The sequence below is a fragment of the Mirounga leonina genome, unplaced genomic scaffold (assembly GCF_011800145.1).
Source record: "Mirounga leonina isolate KUSES-001 unplaced genomic scaffold, KU_Mleo_1.0 Mir_126, whole genome shotgun sequence".
Classification (NCBI taxonomy): Eukaryota; Metazoa; Chordata; class Mammalia; order Carnivora; family Phocidae; genus Mirounga; species Mirounga leonina.
The window spans coordinates 2,686,227-2,704,694 of NW_023270314.1; the positions used below are offsets into that span (position 1 = coordinate 2,686,227).

Sequence of the window (18,468 nt, forward strand, 5' to 3'; positions counted from 1 at the left end):
ATCCTATAACCCATTAGAAAAAAGAACCAACATTGGTAATGCAGCAGACTTGTTGACAGAAAGCAACATGTACCAAGAAGCAAAAGGTAGAAATTCAATATTCATAGAAAATTCTGCTTCAGAATCCAAAGGACTACAGAAGGAATGCCAGAAAGTACAAAGGCACAGATGGAGATTTTTATAGCAGAACTATGTGAGGCAGGAATTCTTAACTGAGGAAGTTACTGGAGCAATTTTTTTTTTTTTTCGAACTGATGTCTGTGTACATTGCATAGAGCACATGATAACAGTGTGTGGTGATCTTTCCGAGATTGGGATGTGTTAACCATACACCAGGCAGTGTAGCGTGGAGGTCAAGCTCCTTGGTTCTGAACTCAGATCGCTTACAAATCTCAGTTTACTACATTTTTGACTAAGTGACTTTGACCAAGTTATTTTAATCCCTCTGGTCCTCAGTTTCCTCCTCTATAAAGTCTTAATAATAATACCTTACAGGCATATTTTGAAGCTTAAATTATATGATATATGTAAAGTAGTTAACAATAAAAGCTATTGCTATTATTACTGTTATTAATATTAGAGAATCAGTCTCAATTTGAGCATGACATCCAAAGGAGTGATGTGGAATGTGTGTGTGTGTGCGTGTGTGTGTGCGTGTGAAGTTCTCAACAGGAGATATTTTTGGTTTATATTTTCTTTAACTATCACTGAATTTTTTTTTAATGTTGGTTTTTTTCTCCATCAAACTTCCATAAATGTAACAGAAACAACCAAAAACTAAAATGATGGATTCATCATCTCTATTTTTCTAAAATTATCTGGCTTTCTTTGGGTATTTAAAGCTGACAGATTCCTCCCTAGCTCAGTAAGACACCAAAAGTGCCTTTGATTAGTTGCTTGGGGTTTTTGTAATGGCCCAGTTTTCCTATAACTATTACTCTAATTTATCCCATCGTGAGTCCAGAGTTTGTCCATTCACTGACAAAATGAACACCGAACACCGTCCTGGATCATCTCACTTGTTTGAATTAGATTTAAGTGGCTATACATTCCTCAATAAGTAGGTTTGACAAAAAAGCAGGCTCTAATTTTGCCATTATCTGGCATTTTGACTGAGGATATAACACTCTGTCTCTTCTTATATCTATGCCTTAGTTTAGGTAGCACCTCCTCTTAGAGCTCTCACTGCAAATTCGGTTGTTTGATGGGGCTAGGAGAGATCCAGTATTACTATTAAATCAATAAATTCTCATTCTGATTATATGTAAATAATTATTTTTGCCTACAATGATGGCGAAATAAATTCCTTACGTTCTTACCATCACACTAATAGTTTGTTTGATATCTATGATATCTATGATATAATGTTTGAATAATGTTTATAGTCATACATAATGGTAAAAGATAAGCATTTGGCATATGTTTTTCATCCTTTTTGCCTAAAAAAAATAGCTATCTTCACTCATTAACTTATTCATGTCATACAAAAACCATTTATTGAGGGCCTCCTAAATGCTGAGAACTTAGTTACACACTCATTTTATAAGGAATACGTTTTGACTCAAATACTTAGAAATTTAGATAAATTTTAGAAAGTAAAGACTTTCAGTGAATTATACCAAATTACGAACTATTGTTCCCAGACATCATTCAAAAGCTTTTAATCTGAAAATACATCCCACAGAATGCTATAGTAATAGTCTTTATTTAAATGTCACATACCTTCATTGTAATATTCACAGTCAAGTGCTAAAAAATAAAAGAATAAATGTTAAACTATATAAGAATCTGACCCCTTATCTGACAGTATGCAAAATATGGCTATATGTTTATCAATGACCAAGTGAAAGAACACAGAATGACATCATTATTTGGGAACTTCCTCTGAGCAAAGAAGATTCTTTAAGGATGATGTGTTGAAAAATTAAATTTTCTAAGATTATTTTATAGGTAGGCAAATATATCTGCCTACTTAGAAATGTGAAATGAAAGTATTAAAATCTTTGACTGGGCATCTACATTTATGTGAGTAAATGAAAAGTTTAAAAACTCAAATCTGTTTCTTATAATCAGAACAGTGAAATTCCACAGCTGTAAGGGGAATGAAGTCATAAACTATTTGAGGATGGTATACAATTTATAGTTCAAATGTTAAAGTGGCAACAGTCAAACAGAATAGAAAATTTTACCTCGATTTTTATTTTTATAAATCCTTTAGCTACACTGTAATTTATCTGTATTGTCAAAGGAATACAAAATTTAGTTATCTTAGAGAAATTCTATTTGCATGAATTCCATGGCATTTGTCCTGTGGTAAGACAAATTAATCTCCTTATAAGATTCCCACCTGATGATGATGTTTTAACTAGGGTACTCACAACAAATACTGGATGACCTCCAGTGAATAGATACCCCTTCCTGACAACATTTGTATGCATATGCTGCTACATTTGTGCATAAACATTCACAGTCCCCACCGAGATTACAGTTACACGTGTCTTCGTGGCAATTTTTGGCAAAAGAAGTAACATCAATCTGAAAATGAAATGAAAAATGAGTTAATTTCAGTAAATATTAACTATAACTGATTAAAATTCAACCTTCTAAAAGAAAACTAACCAGTAGATTCTCAAAATCTGGTATTACCAACTTAACACTGCTACCTAGAGTTCTCAATATCTCAAACCTCTATATGGACCAAAGGAGAATTTATTAGGCAAATGTAAGATCAAAGAACCAGCAAAACAGGTAATGGGTTTAACAAAAAATGTAATTTCAACACCTGCAATATAATAATATTTTGATATTTTATAGAAGTTCATTGTTTCATTATTAGCATATTCACATGGAATTAAAAGAATGTTCTATTACCAATTGTACTTCTGGTGATTTTTATGAATACCTTAAACCATTTTTTTAAACTTCTCTTGGGGCCTAAAATTATTATGTTGGGAAGGCATTTAGAAATTTAAATTACTCCATCTTGGTATATGCTTTTAAGACCGTTTTAAATGTGGCACTACTAATACTTTTAAAGTATACATTGAGTTGAGGAGGAGAATGTCCGTGCAGCAATGTTCTCTGAAGAAAAACAAATATTTATGGCTTTGACCAATCATTTCTGACTTTGAGGAGGTATTAAAATCCTTCATAAACTAGAACAAAATATTACAAAAAATATGTACAAATGTATGTTGTTCAATAAGATGGACTGGGGGAGAAAATAAATCAAATAAATGCATTAATTCTACCAACAAACAAACTACCAAATTTGTCTGTCTGACAGTGGTTAGGTAGTCCACCTGAAAAGCCAACAGTTAGTTAAATTATTTGTCCTGCTCATCTCAGTGTTACAGATACAGCAGTACCCATGCAAATATGAAAGTAAAGTATTCATTTACCACATTGTGACAAGGAGCAAAAACATCACTGTACAAAATGGAGCACTCTTTCTTGGCATAAGGAAATTTGTTTTGATGTGCCTCACAGGGTTTAAATAATTCACTTGGGGTTTCACACTGTTGAGGAGAAATAAGGGAGAAGAGAAAGTTTTCAAAGGGGTGACTTCTGAGGCTGAAACCAAAGTAAACTATTCTGACTCCATCCATTACAATCACATCTCATATATTCTCATTCTTTTATTTATTCATTTATTTATTTATTTATTTTATTTATTGGAGAGAGATAAAATGAGAAAGAGAGAGCATGAGACGGGAGAAGGTCAGAGGGAGAAGCAGACTCCCTGCTGAGCTTGGAGCCCGATGTGGGACTCGATCCTGGGACTTGATCCTGGGACTCTGGGATCATGACCTGAGCCGAAGGCAGTCGCTTAACCAACAGCCATCCAGGCGTCCCATCATATATTCTCATTCTTTTAGATAGGTTTTACCTAAAGCATCTGTGCTCAGCCAACTCAAGAGTATATATTATTTTTGTAAACAAGCATACTATTAAATTCTGGTGATATTAGAGAGTAGAGGTAAACAGTTTTTAAATTTGTCTCAAATGCAGTCATTAAAAAAGTATGTGAGCAAATGATTCTCTTTCCTTTCATTTTCAGCTCTTTCATTTCTGTCACAGCCATTCTCTGAGGAGTTGTATATGCACACGTATCTCCAGGCTCACCTCCCACAGACTCAGCAATTTGGTCTCTGCTTCTTCTAATTCACCTCCCTGAAACCACCCTAGAAATGTCATCAATGGTCTCTTCATTAGAGTTGTCTAAATATAAAGGCAGGTTTCGGTCTCCATCTCACTTGACTTTTCACTACCTTTGACTCTATTTATTACTTTGCCCTTCTTAAATGTCTCTCCTCATTTACTTCTTGTGATACCATTTTATTCTGCATTTCTTCCTAATTCAATGGCTGCTACTCCCCATTCTTCTGCCTCCTCCCTTCTGTGCAAAGCTTGATCCTCAAACCTCTATTTTTCACATTCTGTACACTTCTCATGGCTTCAACAACCTGTACATACTAGTAACTGCCAAATCCATATTTCCAGCCCAAATTTCTTTCCTGAATCTCAAAACTGGACATCTCCACATAAATTTCTCTGTAGCTTATCTCTCAATGCATCCTAGCCTGTACTTATCTCTACACAATTGTCCTGTCCCCACTTTCCTCCACCATCATCTCTCCTCTTTGCCTTGCCTCAGGAAACAGTACCAGCAATAAGCAACCCAATAAGCCAAGAAGTTAGAAGACTTTCTTGAATTCTCCAGATTCATCCTTCCTAAATGCAATCTTTCAACAGATGCTGATGATTTTAATCTTTAATGCCTCTCAAATTATATAGTTTTCTAAATCTTCACTGACTTAACATTACCAGCTGGATTATAAGAACATCCTAACTAGTTTAGGGCCCTAGATCCTAGCACTCATACCTTGCAGCTCTATACTTTGCATCCCAGCCATTGATTACTTCAAACCCTCCAGAGCCGCCATATTGAATTTTGAAATTCCCATTAGGCACCTGTCTTCCTGACACCTTCTAATAAGCTGCTCCCTCCTTTGCTGCTACACCATTTCCCAACATCTTCACTTTTCTAGCTCTTGTGTCTTGTAGGATTCAACCCAATGGCACCTTCTTTGGGAAACTTCCTTTGACCATAATGAAGCCAATGCTTTGTTCACCTCTATCAAAGCACCTATCTCCTATTTTCATTCTTAATTTTTCTACCTCAACTACTAACCTAGACTCTAAATTCCTAATGACAGAGGCTGTGTTTTAATCATATTATGGGTTCATATAACCTGGAAAACATCTAAGTGTAAAATTGAACTTAACAAATGAAAAAACTTTTTTTTTAATTTTTAGTTTTTACCATTGGGTATGAATAAGAATACATATTATAGTGAGTATAAAATTCTTTGATTACTCCAAATATTTAAGTATTAAAATTGGTTATTCCTTAATTCTTTTTAAAAGGACAAATGTATAATTTCTTCAAAGACTTCTAAATGCAACAAGATATATGAAAGCCATAATAAAAAGGATTTTGTATCTCTCCATAAAGTAGATAGTTCATATATTAAACAAAATGTTTATAGTTTTCATCTTAAATATGCTGCTTAAATTTTACTGAATTAGGTGAATGTTTTATCCCAGCCCCCTTTTATGTTTTTAAAGAAATTTAGATATATTAGGTAAATTAGGTAAAGTGGAAAGCAATTAACCAGATAGTAACCAATCAGAAAGCTGTAGTTATGGACACCACTTTCAGCTACAAAGAAAAATAGGCTAAAAAGAAAAAGGAGAAGAAAAGAGTAACACTAATTTCCAATTTGACTCTGTTTTCTGAGTTAGCTCAGCATTTCTCAAAGTGTGGCACACAGGACACTATTTCCTTGACAACTAATACATAAAAACAGGTTCTGTGTCAATAAGTTGGTAAATCCTTCAGATTCATCCCTCCCATGGAAGCTTATAATTCCTCAAGAAATCCTTCAAAAGGGAAATATGTCTAACTTAATTTATTCAAATTGCTCCTAGAGGTAGCTGACCACAGATCCATTCTCTACCCATCCCCACCCCATACACAACCATGTCTGGAGAACAAATGGTAAGAAATTCTGCCTTCATTTTTTCATTGTTTTTAGTTGGCAAAAGTTATATTATCAGAAATATAAATATATTGATAAAGCATTTGCTATGGAAGGAAAAGCATGAGATTAAAAGATATGAATTTGAATATCACCTCTGCTTCTTTCTGGACATATACTATTAAGCAAGTATTTAATCTTCCTGAGCCTCAATTTCTTCAACTATCATATAGAGGCAACACCCTTTACATTACAAGATTGTCACAAGCTTTACAGGAGAAGGTAAATGTGAAAGTAATTTGTCAGTTATGAATTACTATACAAATATGACATAAAATAGTATTATCTAAATAAATTTTCCTATAAGAATAAAATGATTGAGTGAATAAATATATCAAAAAATATTTGTTAAGTTCTATAATACATATATTCTACTTACCTGCCCTAATGCCCAGCTATCTCCAAATACTTGGGCATTTCTCACTTCCAAGTTATTGGAAGTGGTCATATCATTTGAAGTACATTTGTCAAAGTTTCCACATAATCCTGATAGTTTGTTCTAAAGTGAAAGAAAATTATCATGAAATATGAAATATTCACTTCAACATTTAAGGTCTCATTCACTAAAAATTTTTAAAGATTTAAAATAGACATTTTAAGAATTTCCACAACCATGTAAATATGTTTCAAGATAATTTCATATCTATTTAATTATATTTAACAGTTATTTTAAGTTCTTAACAGTGTTTCACCATCTTCCAAATTTTATCTATCCACACTTACCTTTGTCTTAGCATTGATACAAGCAATAATATAAGCAACCTGGAGAAGTATAATATAGGCACTACAGTATATTTTGTATAAATTCATATACATATACATTTTTAATGATGAAAAACCCACCTCCAGATATGCTGAAGGTTTTGTAACACTATAAATGTTAAACAATAAAAATAATAAATTTTTCTCTAAGTCATACTTTGAAAAGCCAAAACATTCAAAACGTAACTTCTAAAGAAAAAGTTAACTTTAATATTCATGTATCATGCCACTATGAGACACAATAAATAGAAACCACATTTTACTTCACATTTATAAAGATTGTTATAGGTTATGAAATGGTTACTGAAAGTGCCATATGAATTATATATGTCAATGTTACCCACTGCATTTTCTCAAATAATGTGAAAGGCTTTACTCTTAGGGGAGGAAGATAAACCAAAAGTACAAAGAAGAATGATCTTCCTAAAACAATGGAAATCCACCTTAAAACATTGAAATTAAACAAACTGAACGCTCTCTTCATGTACTGCAGAATGGAATGCAGCCCTTAGCCGATGAAGTAGGCTGCCCAAGTCTCCAGCAAATCTGACAATAACTCTGGGACTGCAACTGTCATGACCACAGCTTCTCATAGTGCCTCTGCTCTCAGAAGCCACAATAACTATCCAAAGACAATGGCCACTTCCTCCATTGGTCACCCAACAATTTAAGGCAGCAGTAAAAGGGGAGATATAGAAGAATAATTGGTTCATTCACTTCCAAAAAGTAGGGAAGAGAGGATAAATAATAAAGAATAGCAGAGAAACATGGTTGAAGAAGTATGGCAATGACTAAGTTACTTCACTTGCATCAAAGAAATGCAAGAAGCCAGCAAACCCCTAATAATAGATTTATGGACTTTATCTCACTTGAGGTTGAAAGAAAATGATTTCAATATACAATCATATCTTAAATATACACCATATTAAAATCTTTAAAAATATGTATCTTTTCCACAGTCTTATAAGAATATGTTGTTACCATCCCGATTTTTCCCTAACTTGCCACACGTTATATCCATGAGGCTGAATTTCAAGTTCAGATAAACCGGATTTTCAAAAATGTATTAATGTTTCAAAAACAACTTCAATATCTAAATTTAAAATATTTAATAAGATTTAAAATAACAAACACACTTAACATTTATACAATATTTAACAGAAAACAATATTTAAAACAATTTAAAATAGAAATTGCCAAAAATTCTAAACAACCCCGATTGAATCTTCAACCATGAATGAATAAAACAAACTAGTACATCCATACAATGGAATACTACTCAACAGTATAAAGGAACAAACTATTAATTCATTCAACAGTATGGGTGAATCTTAAATGTATTTTGCCAAGTCAAAGAAGCCAGACTCAACAGGCTGCATAAAGGCAAAACTATAGAGGTGAAAAATAGATCAGTAGGAGTTGACAATAAAGGGGCAACATGGGAGAAATCAGGGAGTTGAGAGGTCTGTTCTATATAGAACTCTGGTGGTAGATAGGCAACTCCACGCATTTGTTAAAATCCATAGAACTCTAGACCATAACTTTTTTTAATAAATGTACTATGTTCAAACTTAAAAAAATCCAGAATGTGGAGGAAAAGATAGAATGCAGAATGTAATAAATGAATCTAAATGTATGACAAACATATCATATAACCACGCTGAAAGGGATGGGAAGAAAGAAGCTGACCTAAGTAACTTTGGAAAACTGGTTACTCTAAGGTTAAAGTCAAAAAGAACTGTACACAACACCGTACCCTAATTGGTGGAGTTTTCTTCACTGGGTTAAGAGCTAGTAATTCTGATAATATAACTTGTTTCTTAAAGAAAATATCAATTATTTTATTTCCATAAAACATCTAAAGGTAAATGTAACTTCATTTCTTACATCTCACTTGGATTGGCCTACCAAATAGGTTGACCTACCTTCCACTGAGGTCCAACTTTGATATGAATGGTTGTCTTTCTATCCCAAAGAATAGTGATATCGTTCTCTGGAAAGTATACTGCTATGTAGTACCCTGCCTTCCAAAGCTGGTATGTAGGTTTATTTTCCAGAAAAAAACCTGATCGTTTCTTCAAAAAAAAAAGAAAAGAAGAAGAAGAAGGAAAGAAAGAAAAAAATGAATTCCTTGTTTGTTAACCAAAGTGTAAACATTAATTAATATCCACCAATAAGTATCTATGTACTAGTATTTTTCTTGGCTCTGTCTTTTCCAAATTCTGTAGTAAAAGACAAAACAAATGCATAAAATAGGAAATACATAAATTGGTAATGAGACACAATCTGATAGATGGGCTCAATATGGATAAATAAGCAAAAGTATTTCTATTATAGAAAAGAGCATAAACAAAAGCACAGACATAGAGTACATTAAGGGTAAGGTGATATACCTGCTGACTCAGAAATTCTATGCTGCTGATGAATAATATGATTAAGTACTAAAAATATATGATGTTACCTGCATAACTGAAAAACAAAAACACGGAGTGTATGTGTACTCTTTCTCTGTATATATATCTATATACAGGTAGATAGGTAGATCTATAGATAGATAAATAGATCTATCTATCTTTATCCATCTATAACTGTATCTATATTTATATCTATATCTATGTAAATCAGGAGAGAGAGAATGGGGAGATGAATTTCCATTAAAGGGACTTGGAAAGGTTTCTTGCAAGGAGTGGGATATGAATGGATCTGTAAGAGGCCATACATAGGAAGGTATACAAAGCTGGAAATGAGAATGGAGAAGAAATCATTCCAAGCAAAAGTAATAACTTGAATAGAGACTTAGGGGCAAGAAAATTCAAAATTTGTTCAGGACTAAGGAGAGCACCAAAGGGCTAGACCATGGATTCCATGGCAAGCATAATCAGAGACCTTTTGCAGCCAAGTTATCCATACAGTCAAGGGCTGCTATTCTATGTGCAAAATGCATTCAATAAGAGCTTTTGAATAGGAAAGTGAGAGACCATGTTTATATTAAAGGAAAATAATCTGTGTGCTATAAATAATAACATTAAAGAGAAACTAGAGATGGAACCTGTTCGGAAAATTAAGCATACCTTTAGCCTAAAGAACAAATATGCAGCGTTCCTTATAAGCAGGGGCTATACCCTATAAAAGATTACATTAAGTCTGACATTGTAATTAACTCATATAATAACTTTAAAAATACATGGTTAAATCAGAGTAAGTAAAGCAAATTTAGCCAGAAGCAAAATAAAAATTGTGAAGGGGATATACAATCCTTTGATTATACAATAACAAAATCATAGTTGGGGAATACTATTTTAGAAACATTCCTTAGCACAAGGTAAATAAACTTAGTCATATCCATAAAGAGTTTTCAGTCTTCTAGACCAAGCTCAAACTTACAGGGACTCAGCATATTATAAGTAATAGTATATATTGTGTAAACATATATATGGTTAATGGATTCTACTTAACCTCTTTTCCTTCTACTCCCCAGTGCCAACTTGGAGTTATGGGGCAAGGCCCTGGGTGCCTATGAGGGTCTGCACTCAACCTGGGAGTATCCTTGTTCCTGAGTGAGCAAGGTCTTAAATAATAAAGAAAACACACACACACACACACACACACACACCATGACAGGTCAAAAGAGACAGCAAAACAAAGGGAGAAAAAAAAATCCTGTTTGAACAAGGGGCATCACATTTTCATTCTTCACTAGGCCTACCCTGCCCCCAAGTCACTCTCTGCCATAGAACCTATTTTTATTGTTTTGATTATATTTTTCAGTACCTTTCTATTATATGATTTGTCTTTGGCTTTATTATCTGTCTTCTCCTAAGGAATACTAGCTCCTTGAAAGATGTACTTTGTCAAGTTTATAGCAGTATCCTCAGCTTCTAGATCAAGGTGTGATTTACCTATTTTTTTTTAAGGATTTTTTTTTTTATTTATTTATTTGAGAGAGAGAATGAGAGAGACAGAGAGCACATGAGAGGGGGGAAGGTCAGAGGGAGAAGCAGGCTCCCTGCCGAGCAGGGAGCCCGATGCGGGACTCAATCCTGGGACTCCAGGATCATGACCTGAGCCGAAGGCAGTCGCTTAACCAACTGAGCCACCCAGGCGCCCTGATTTACCTGTTTTAAAACCTTCCTGCAACAGCCTATTCACAGGTCTCACCTTCCAGCCTGATCAGCAAGAATTAAAGCAAGTAAGCAGAATATTTGTGGCTTATAGCTCCTTTCAATCAATAAAATACTTTTTCATGTATTTTCCTATTAAGGTTCCCTTGGACTGGTTGACATATCTTTAGAACTTAAAAACAATTTTTGGATAAGGCAGGCAGTTTATCATTAGACTTCTTTCAGGTTGTTGTTGCAGCCATTATCCTGATGTAAAAGTTATCTTTTCTATTTGCCTGTAGAGGTAAAAATCCTTCATTTTTACTAAACAGGGAAGTTTACCACAAGAAAAACAGTTCTCTTTGGTCAAAAGGGGATAGTGCGCTCCTTTCTTTTCAGATTAGGAAGTAAAGATGCTGCTTTCCATTAGAAAAGGGAGGGTGTTGTGAATTGCCCAAAATCGAGACCTCCACTTCAGATGAGAATTATAGCACTTTCAACAAACTAGAATGATGTTAGAAAGATAAGTTACAAATGTGGAGAATCAAAATATTTAGAGTGCAGCTTAAATAAATTCATAAAACATTTATATCTTACATGTCTGACAAAACAAAATTGTGTGTTTATTGAAAGAATAACAGTTTTTTTCCTTCCCCTCAATGAGCAATCCATCTGCCAAAAATAGTCGTACTTATTTTCACTTCTGATGTTCAAGAAAAAATATTAGCAGGGGATTTGTTAGGGTCACACTATTTTTATGACTTTCCTTTATCCTACTTCATACTTCACAACTGATATGGAGATTCATCAACACCTGCATACAGGTGAACATTGGAAGTTGAAAGTTACACTGAACTGTAATTACCACTTCAAAAACGTGTCAAATTGTTTCTACAAGAGCATTTACTATTTTCTCTTCAGTTTTTTTCTTAAAAAAAAACATATTCTTGGTCTTAGAAACTTCACCTATAAATGAATATCCAGCTGCTGGCTATGCCAAACTTCAGTAATTACTTTCAAAAGATGTCAACATGACATAGAAACTCTGTTTTGCCAAAAGCTCGATTGTTGCCTGGTTGGTCTCAATATTTCTGATTGAAATAGAAGCTGTGATCTACAGCCCTGATTCTCAAGCTTTAGTGTGCAGAAGAATCAGGGGGTACCATTAAAAATACTGATCTTCAGAGGCACCTGGGTGTCTCAGTCAGTTAAGCGTCTGCCTTCGGTTCAGATCATGATCTCAGGGTCCTGGGATCGAGCCCCGCGTCATGCTCCCTACTTAGCAGGGAGTCTGCTTCTACCTCTGCCTCTGCCCCTCCCCCAGCTCTCTCTCTCTCTTTCTCGCCTAGCTCTCAAATTAATAAATAAAATCTTTATTAAAAAATACTGATCTTCATTCTCAACCTCAGCCATTCTAATTACGAGGGGAAGCCCAGGAACCAGCTTTTAGAGTAGATATTCCAGATGATTTTAATACATATTTATAGACCAAACTGTAAGAAACACTATTCTAAAACTTTCTTACTTGTAAAATAAGTTCAAATATCTTATACCATTGAAGAGCCTCCATGGTCTGGAACCAGCCTCCTATCTACTGCCCTTGTTCCCATGCTCCCTGCTTTAAAGTCGGTCTGGATATTCCCCCCTGAATCTCTTTGCCACACCCTCCCTCCACTATCCCCACATACTTCAACCAAACTAAATCACTTGCAGTTCTCCAAACAAGCCATTTTATCTTTCAACTCAGTTCCTTTCAACATGACCATTCTTCTATATTGACTGCCTTTCTACTCTTTCTCTTCACCTGGCTAATACCTGCTCATCCTTTAAGACTCAGTTCAAATCATTTAATCCAAAGCATATCTTCTGAGCCTTCAAAATATAAGGAGGGTGAAGGAGAGGAAGAAAGTCATTTCTTGAAATCCATTATCTAATTTAATCATCATATGAACCTAAGAAGTAGATTCTATAATCATCCCACATTTACAATTGGGACAGCTGCAGCTTGAAGAGGTGAAGGAAACTTGCCCAAAGTGACACAACCAGCAAGAGATAGAACAGGGGTTCTAGGTGACTACCAACTGACTCCAAAGTCTACACCCTTAACAACTACCCTAAACATCCAAGGCTGGCTTCTTCTCAGGGATTCCCATACTGTCCTATACACACTCCTGCTATAACACATTCCACGTGCATTCTTGTTTATTTGAATATTCTCCCTCTCCTGAGTATAATGCCCTAAAGGCAAGCACAGTGTCTTTTCACTGTTTCAGTCCCAATAATTAATATAGGTTTTGGTAGATAGTAGACGAATGAATGAATGAATGAATGAACGAAATGTATTCATGCTTTCAAAATTGGGCAGGCTCCAAGAGTACAGGAATAAGTAAGAGAGACAGTGGTCCCGCTTCTCATAGAATTTGTAAACAAATGGGAGAAGCAGACAACCACACAAGTAATTTCACTAATGTGTGCTGCGTGTCCTAACAGGGTGCTTCGAGGTATGAAGAGGAGCTCCTGAAGGAGTTAAGATGAGACCTATCACAGAAGAATAAGTTAAAGAAAAGGCAGATCCAGGCAGGAGCGATGACATTCACGAAGAAACAGAGGTGAGAGAAAGAACAGACCGTCTGAAGAACTAATGAAAGGTCCACCTTCTGGAACATGGGCTTGGAGCAGAAAGTGAGGAGACATGAGGCAGGAGAGGGGACAATGGCCAGACTGGTAAGGTCTTATCAGAGAACTGGGAAGTCATCTGAAAGTTTTGAAGCACTAGACTGATGGGAGATTAGATCCCCATTTTAGAAAAAAAGCCACCCTGGCTGCAGTATGGCAAGGTAAGAGGAGAGGAACTAATTCGGGAAGCTAAGCATCTAGTGCGGAAGATGGTGCTGTCCTCCGGATAACTGGTGATGGTTGCTAGGGCCAAAAAGGTGACCATGGGTTTGAAGAAAAGAGGAAAGAATTGGAATACAGAGAAGTGGGATATAAACAAAAGAGACTGGGGCACTGGGTAACTCAGTCTGTTAAGCGTTTGCCTTTGGCTCAGATCAGGATCTTGGGGTCCTTGGATCAAGCCCCACATCAGGCTCCCTTCTCTGTGGGAAGCCTGCGTCTCCCCCTCCCTCTGCCCTTCCCCCCCCAACTGGTGCTCTTTCTCACGCCCTCTCTCTCTCTCGCAAATAAATAAAATCCTTAAAAAAAAAAATAAGCAAAAGAGACAAGTCACGTATGATTTACTGAAGCCACATAAAACAACAGAGAAAATCTAAATCTAGTAACCACTTGCAGAAAAAGTACCCTGAATTGTTTCTATTTTGTTTTCAGTATTCTCAGGAGAAGTTAAAATGATCCTAAAAGAAATAATTTACTAACCTGTTTGTAAGGAGTATCATTCAGGTAAATTTCAGTATCCCCAACTGAAATCAAAACACTTTTGGAACAAACAATATCGTTGTCAAAGCATTTCTTGTTCTGGGCAATGACAGATATATCTGAATCATCTGCACTCTGAAATGTCAAAAATAATGTATTAATACAAGTGTATATTATATGTAATTGTTGGTTATATTTTATTAACAAACTTTAAAGAAGACTAATAATGGATTGTATTGAAATTAAAATACAGCTTATCTCAAAAAAATTAAATAAAATACAGCTTATCTCTAAAATAAAAATTATTCTGATCTAATAATGTAAAAAAATTTATAAAAATATACCAAAATAGTTCAATATCTAAATATTTATCTTCAATATCTTCTGTTAAAATTTTGTTCTAACAAAACTTTTTTTTCTATTTTATTATTATAGCTCCAATTTATCAACCAATTTCTTTTCAACAAATACCCAAGGCATGTCACTTAGGGGAATTTTAAAAGAAATATTTTCATTTTAGGCAACATCTTTTGTTATATTTTTAAAAGTTTTCTGGCTAAACAATTACCTGCCTACAGGTTAAAATTGAAATAGATACAAAACTTTGGTAGTGTTAGTAAATACAATAATGCGTATCATTTGAGGGCTTCCTTTGAACATTACATATGATATTTAATTCTTAAGATAATTTTTAAATTATTATCTCCACTTGACAGATCAGGAAGTGAAGTTAAGGAGGATTAACTGGTTGTCCAAAGTCACTTGGTTAAATAAGAGCAGAGACAGAGTTCAAAATCCTAATTTTTTTTTTGTTGTTGTTATGCTATTTGTAGAGAAATTAGGGAGGGTCTAGTAATGATTCAGGAGAAAAGTCAGTTGTAAGTTGAAGGGAGTTCTTTGTTTTGGAGAATATTATTTAGCTCCATATACTCTCAACCGGACTCCCTCACCTCCTACCTCACCTCTACTTTCCTTCAGCCATTCCCAGCTGCATCCACTAGGAACACATTCTCTAGAATCAGGGTTTCTTTTTTGATATCAGTTTCCCGGGTGGGCTTCTGTGGCTCTACAGACCCTGAAAATTCATTGTAAAATGTTGTTTTTTGATGATTTGTATTTTTCTAAGAAGAAAGTCCATGGTTTTCATCAGATTTTAAAGTGGTCTTTATCCTTCCAAAAATTAAAAGCCACACTGCTCTAAGAGGGCTCTCGCTAACTTGTGAAAGGTGGGGATTTCACCAGAAAGAATGTGGCATTTCTCTTTGAACTCTCTGTCCAATTTTCGAAGGTCCACACACATTTCCTGAATTCTTTTCATTTTTAGATATATGGGTCAGTGTTTATTTTCAAAGTGAAAAAGTCCTTAAATATCTGCAAATCATACAGGTATAAATTCTCTATACTTAGGTTTTTCATATCACCAGCAATATGAACCCTAGCTCAATATTTCTTTTGGTTTGGCCAAATTCTTTCTGTCTTATAAGTAATTACTATAGCATAGTGCCAAGAGGATAGGTTTTCAATGAATGGTGTTGACAAAGTAATTAATGTGTCCTTCTGTGACCCACTTTTCCTTCCTTCCTTCATAGGAACTGAAAGCTTTTGCTTCTTAAACAATCCTTTTGCAAAGCATTGCCCAAATTTTGAAAAGGAGAATAATAAAGGTCGTTAAGATGAATATGGCATTGTACTACTCAAAAACATTATGCCACATTTTCTGCCTTTATGAACAATTTTCAAAGAAGAAAAAAATATATGTAATTCAGGGTTTTGTTCTGTTCTTCCTCTGGAGAAAAGTTATTTAGATTAAGGGATGTGAAAAGCCAGCTGAAAGGCTTTCTATTGCCATTACATTTCTATTGCTATTAATTAAAGTTCCTCAGTGTTAGATTAGTCTTTATATTAAACTCAGAAATGCCATGAAATATTCTATATTGTATAGTCTGCCCTTTAATATCATGTTATTGCTGACAGCAACTTGAAACAATATCAATTCCTAAGAGTCAAGTTTCTATAATTTTCATTTCTAATGTATTTCAAGTTAATATTAGGTTTGGAGATAATGCTACAGAGTTGCTAAGCAACATAATAAGTAATGATTATAAAGCTAGAGAGAAAATGTCAACATCAGTGTACCACATGGATTCCTCAAACCCTTTATTCTGAGGTACTGCAAACATTTATAGAAAATATTCTCCCAAGTGATTCCAAAACAAAATGTCAGCACCTCTCAAGGTGGAATATTACTTTACTCAAATGTCAGTCAATCTAAGCACCTGTCATAGCCCCTATCCCTTTTAAGGGTAAGTATCCCACACAAAGTTCCTGCTAATACAGTAGCCTCAGGAAGCCATGTTTCATGTCCCAAAGCTGTATATTCACCAATGGGCCAACAGAGTTCTATTCTATTTTTTTAAATGTGAAAGAGATTTATTGAGAAGACGTTTTGAATTATAAAGGGGCAAAGTAGGCAGAGTCTGACACCTGTGAGGGGGAAAGAGCAAAAAGGAAGACTGGGTAGGAAGAGTTTCTAACAGCAGCACGGTACCAAAAAAATTCTGGGGAGGCTAATGGGGAGTCCTTGACCCAATGTCACCCATTAGGGGAGTGGGCCAGCATACTCATTTTCTGCAGCCCCACCATATTCATTCATTGGCTAAGAACAGCTGAGGGTTAGTGTGGCTTCAGCAGGAACACAGTGAGGGATCCAATGGGGCAACAGCTGGAGTTCTCAAGTCAACTCTGCTTCCCACAAGAGGAGATCTGAATGATGCATTTCCATTGCTGCTACCTCAGTTTTTGGAAGTCATCAGGTTTTTTCATTAATGTTTGGTGGATATAAAGACCATAAATATTTTCACGCCACCAAATTTATCTCTATATTTGATAGCTGTCATGAAACATTTATGAAGTTAATAATATGTGGCTTAAAAATCAATACAGTGTCCTTTTCATTTCCAATCTCCATATTGAGTAGGTTCTGGGCCTCTGGGTCCACCTTTTTTTTTGGTAACAGGATTAACATAATCTGGAAATTTTGGCAATGGTACTTTCTCTAAATTAGAATCTTCTAGTGCATCAAAATGACCTCTGGTAACTGTGGCTTCTTAAGAGATTGTTTAATGGGTTCAGATTTTTCTCCTTGAGAACTCATTTTCCTCACACAATGACACAGAAGGGGTGATCTTGCCACCCTTCCCACAGTGGCCGGGACACAGCCAAGCCACTGGACTAGCCCTGATATGGTGATGGTGCCAACTCAGGCCAACAGAGTTTAATGCAAGCATGAAAAGAAAGAACTCTAGCCTGTTAGATTATCTCTCATGCTTGAACCAGAAAATGATGGGGTTTTTTTCTTAAGCTTTTTTGTAGTAAGATTTGAGGGTGAATAGACAGAAAGAGGATAGACGGTAGAGGGGTGCTGAACAGGTGAGAGCAAGCTTAAAATATAAGGAAGCAGAAACAATGAACTGATGCAAAGATAAAAGATACAGAAAAGAGAGTTATACAAGCAAGTCTGAGAAAGAAGAGAGTAGAGCAGTCACACAGAGATTGTCCCAGTTGCATGAATGACAACAGAGCATCCATGAACTCCTGCTGCCTGGGAGGCAAAACCATCCTTCAGTTGTCACCTTTGTGAGGTGTACACTCTTGTTCAAAGATTTCCTTGGGATGGTATTTCCCTTAGGGTTTTGCATGGACATTACCACAGGACCCCCTACTGTTGGTTCTCTGAAATAGCAGGCACTTAACCAGGATGCCATGAGAAGAAAATCACCCTGAGGTGTTTCATTACCAAGGAAATCTACCTGGAAATATACTGAAAAAGAAGTGGGTTATACTGGGGTGAAATACTCTGGTACCAATTCCTCCCTCTTCCATGAAATTTTCCTGCTTGCTCTTTCTCTAGTCAAAATTAGTTACATTCCCACAAGAGAGCTTTCATTTATCCCAGCCTGCTAGCTTCTTGTTTATTAATGACTCCTCCAAATATCAAACAATTGAGGGTGAAGCTATTGTCTTAATAATTGTACCCTTAACAGCTCCTAGCATAGAGTGTAAATTTAAATATGAAAGAAAGAAGGAAGGAAGGAAGGAAGGAAGGAAGGAAGGAAGGAAGGAAGGAA

General features: G+C 35.3%; 1 protein-coding gene across 2 annotated transcripts in view; it reads right to left on the bottom strand.

The window, feature by feature from the left end:
- The window catches only part of OTOGL (otogelin like), a 131,483-nt gene that overhangs the window by 53,627 nt on the left and 59,388 nt on the right, over positions 1-18,468 (bottom strand). The window contains exons 26-31 of one of the 2 annotated variants that reach the window (XM_035002071.1): positions 14,342-14,476; positions 8,792-8,941; positions 6,484-6,603; positions 3,402-3,518; positions 2,379-2,535; positions 1,723-1,749 (exon numbers count right to left, since the gene is read on the bottom strand). In XM_035002071.1, coding sequence (XP_034857962.1) covers positions 1,723-1,749; positions 2,379-2,535; positions 3,402-3,518; positions 6,484-6,603; positions 8,792-8,941; positions 14,342-14,476 — 706 coding nt within the window. The remainder of the gene's footprint in view (positions 1-1,722; positions 1,750-2,378; positions 2,536-3,401; positions 3,519-6,483; positions 6,604-8,791; positions 8,942-14,341; positions 14,477-18,468) is intronic. The other variant, XM_035002072.1, reaches the window with a different exon arrangement.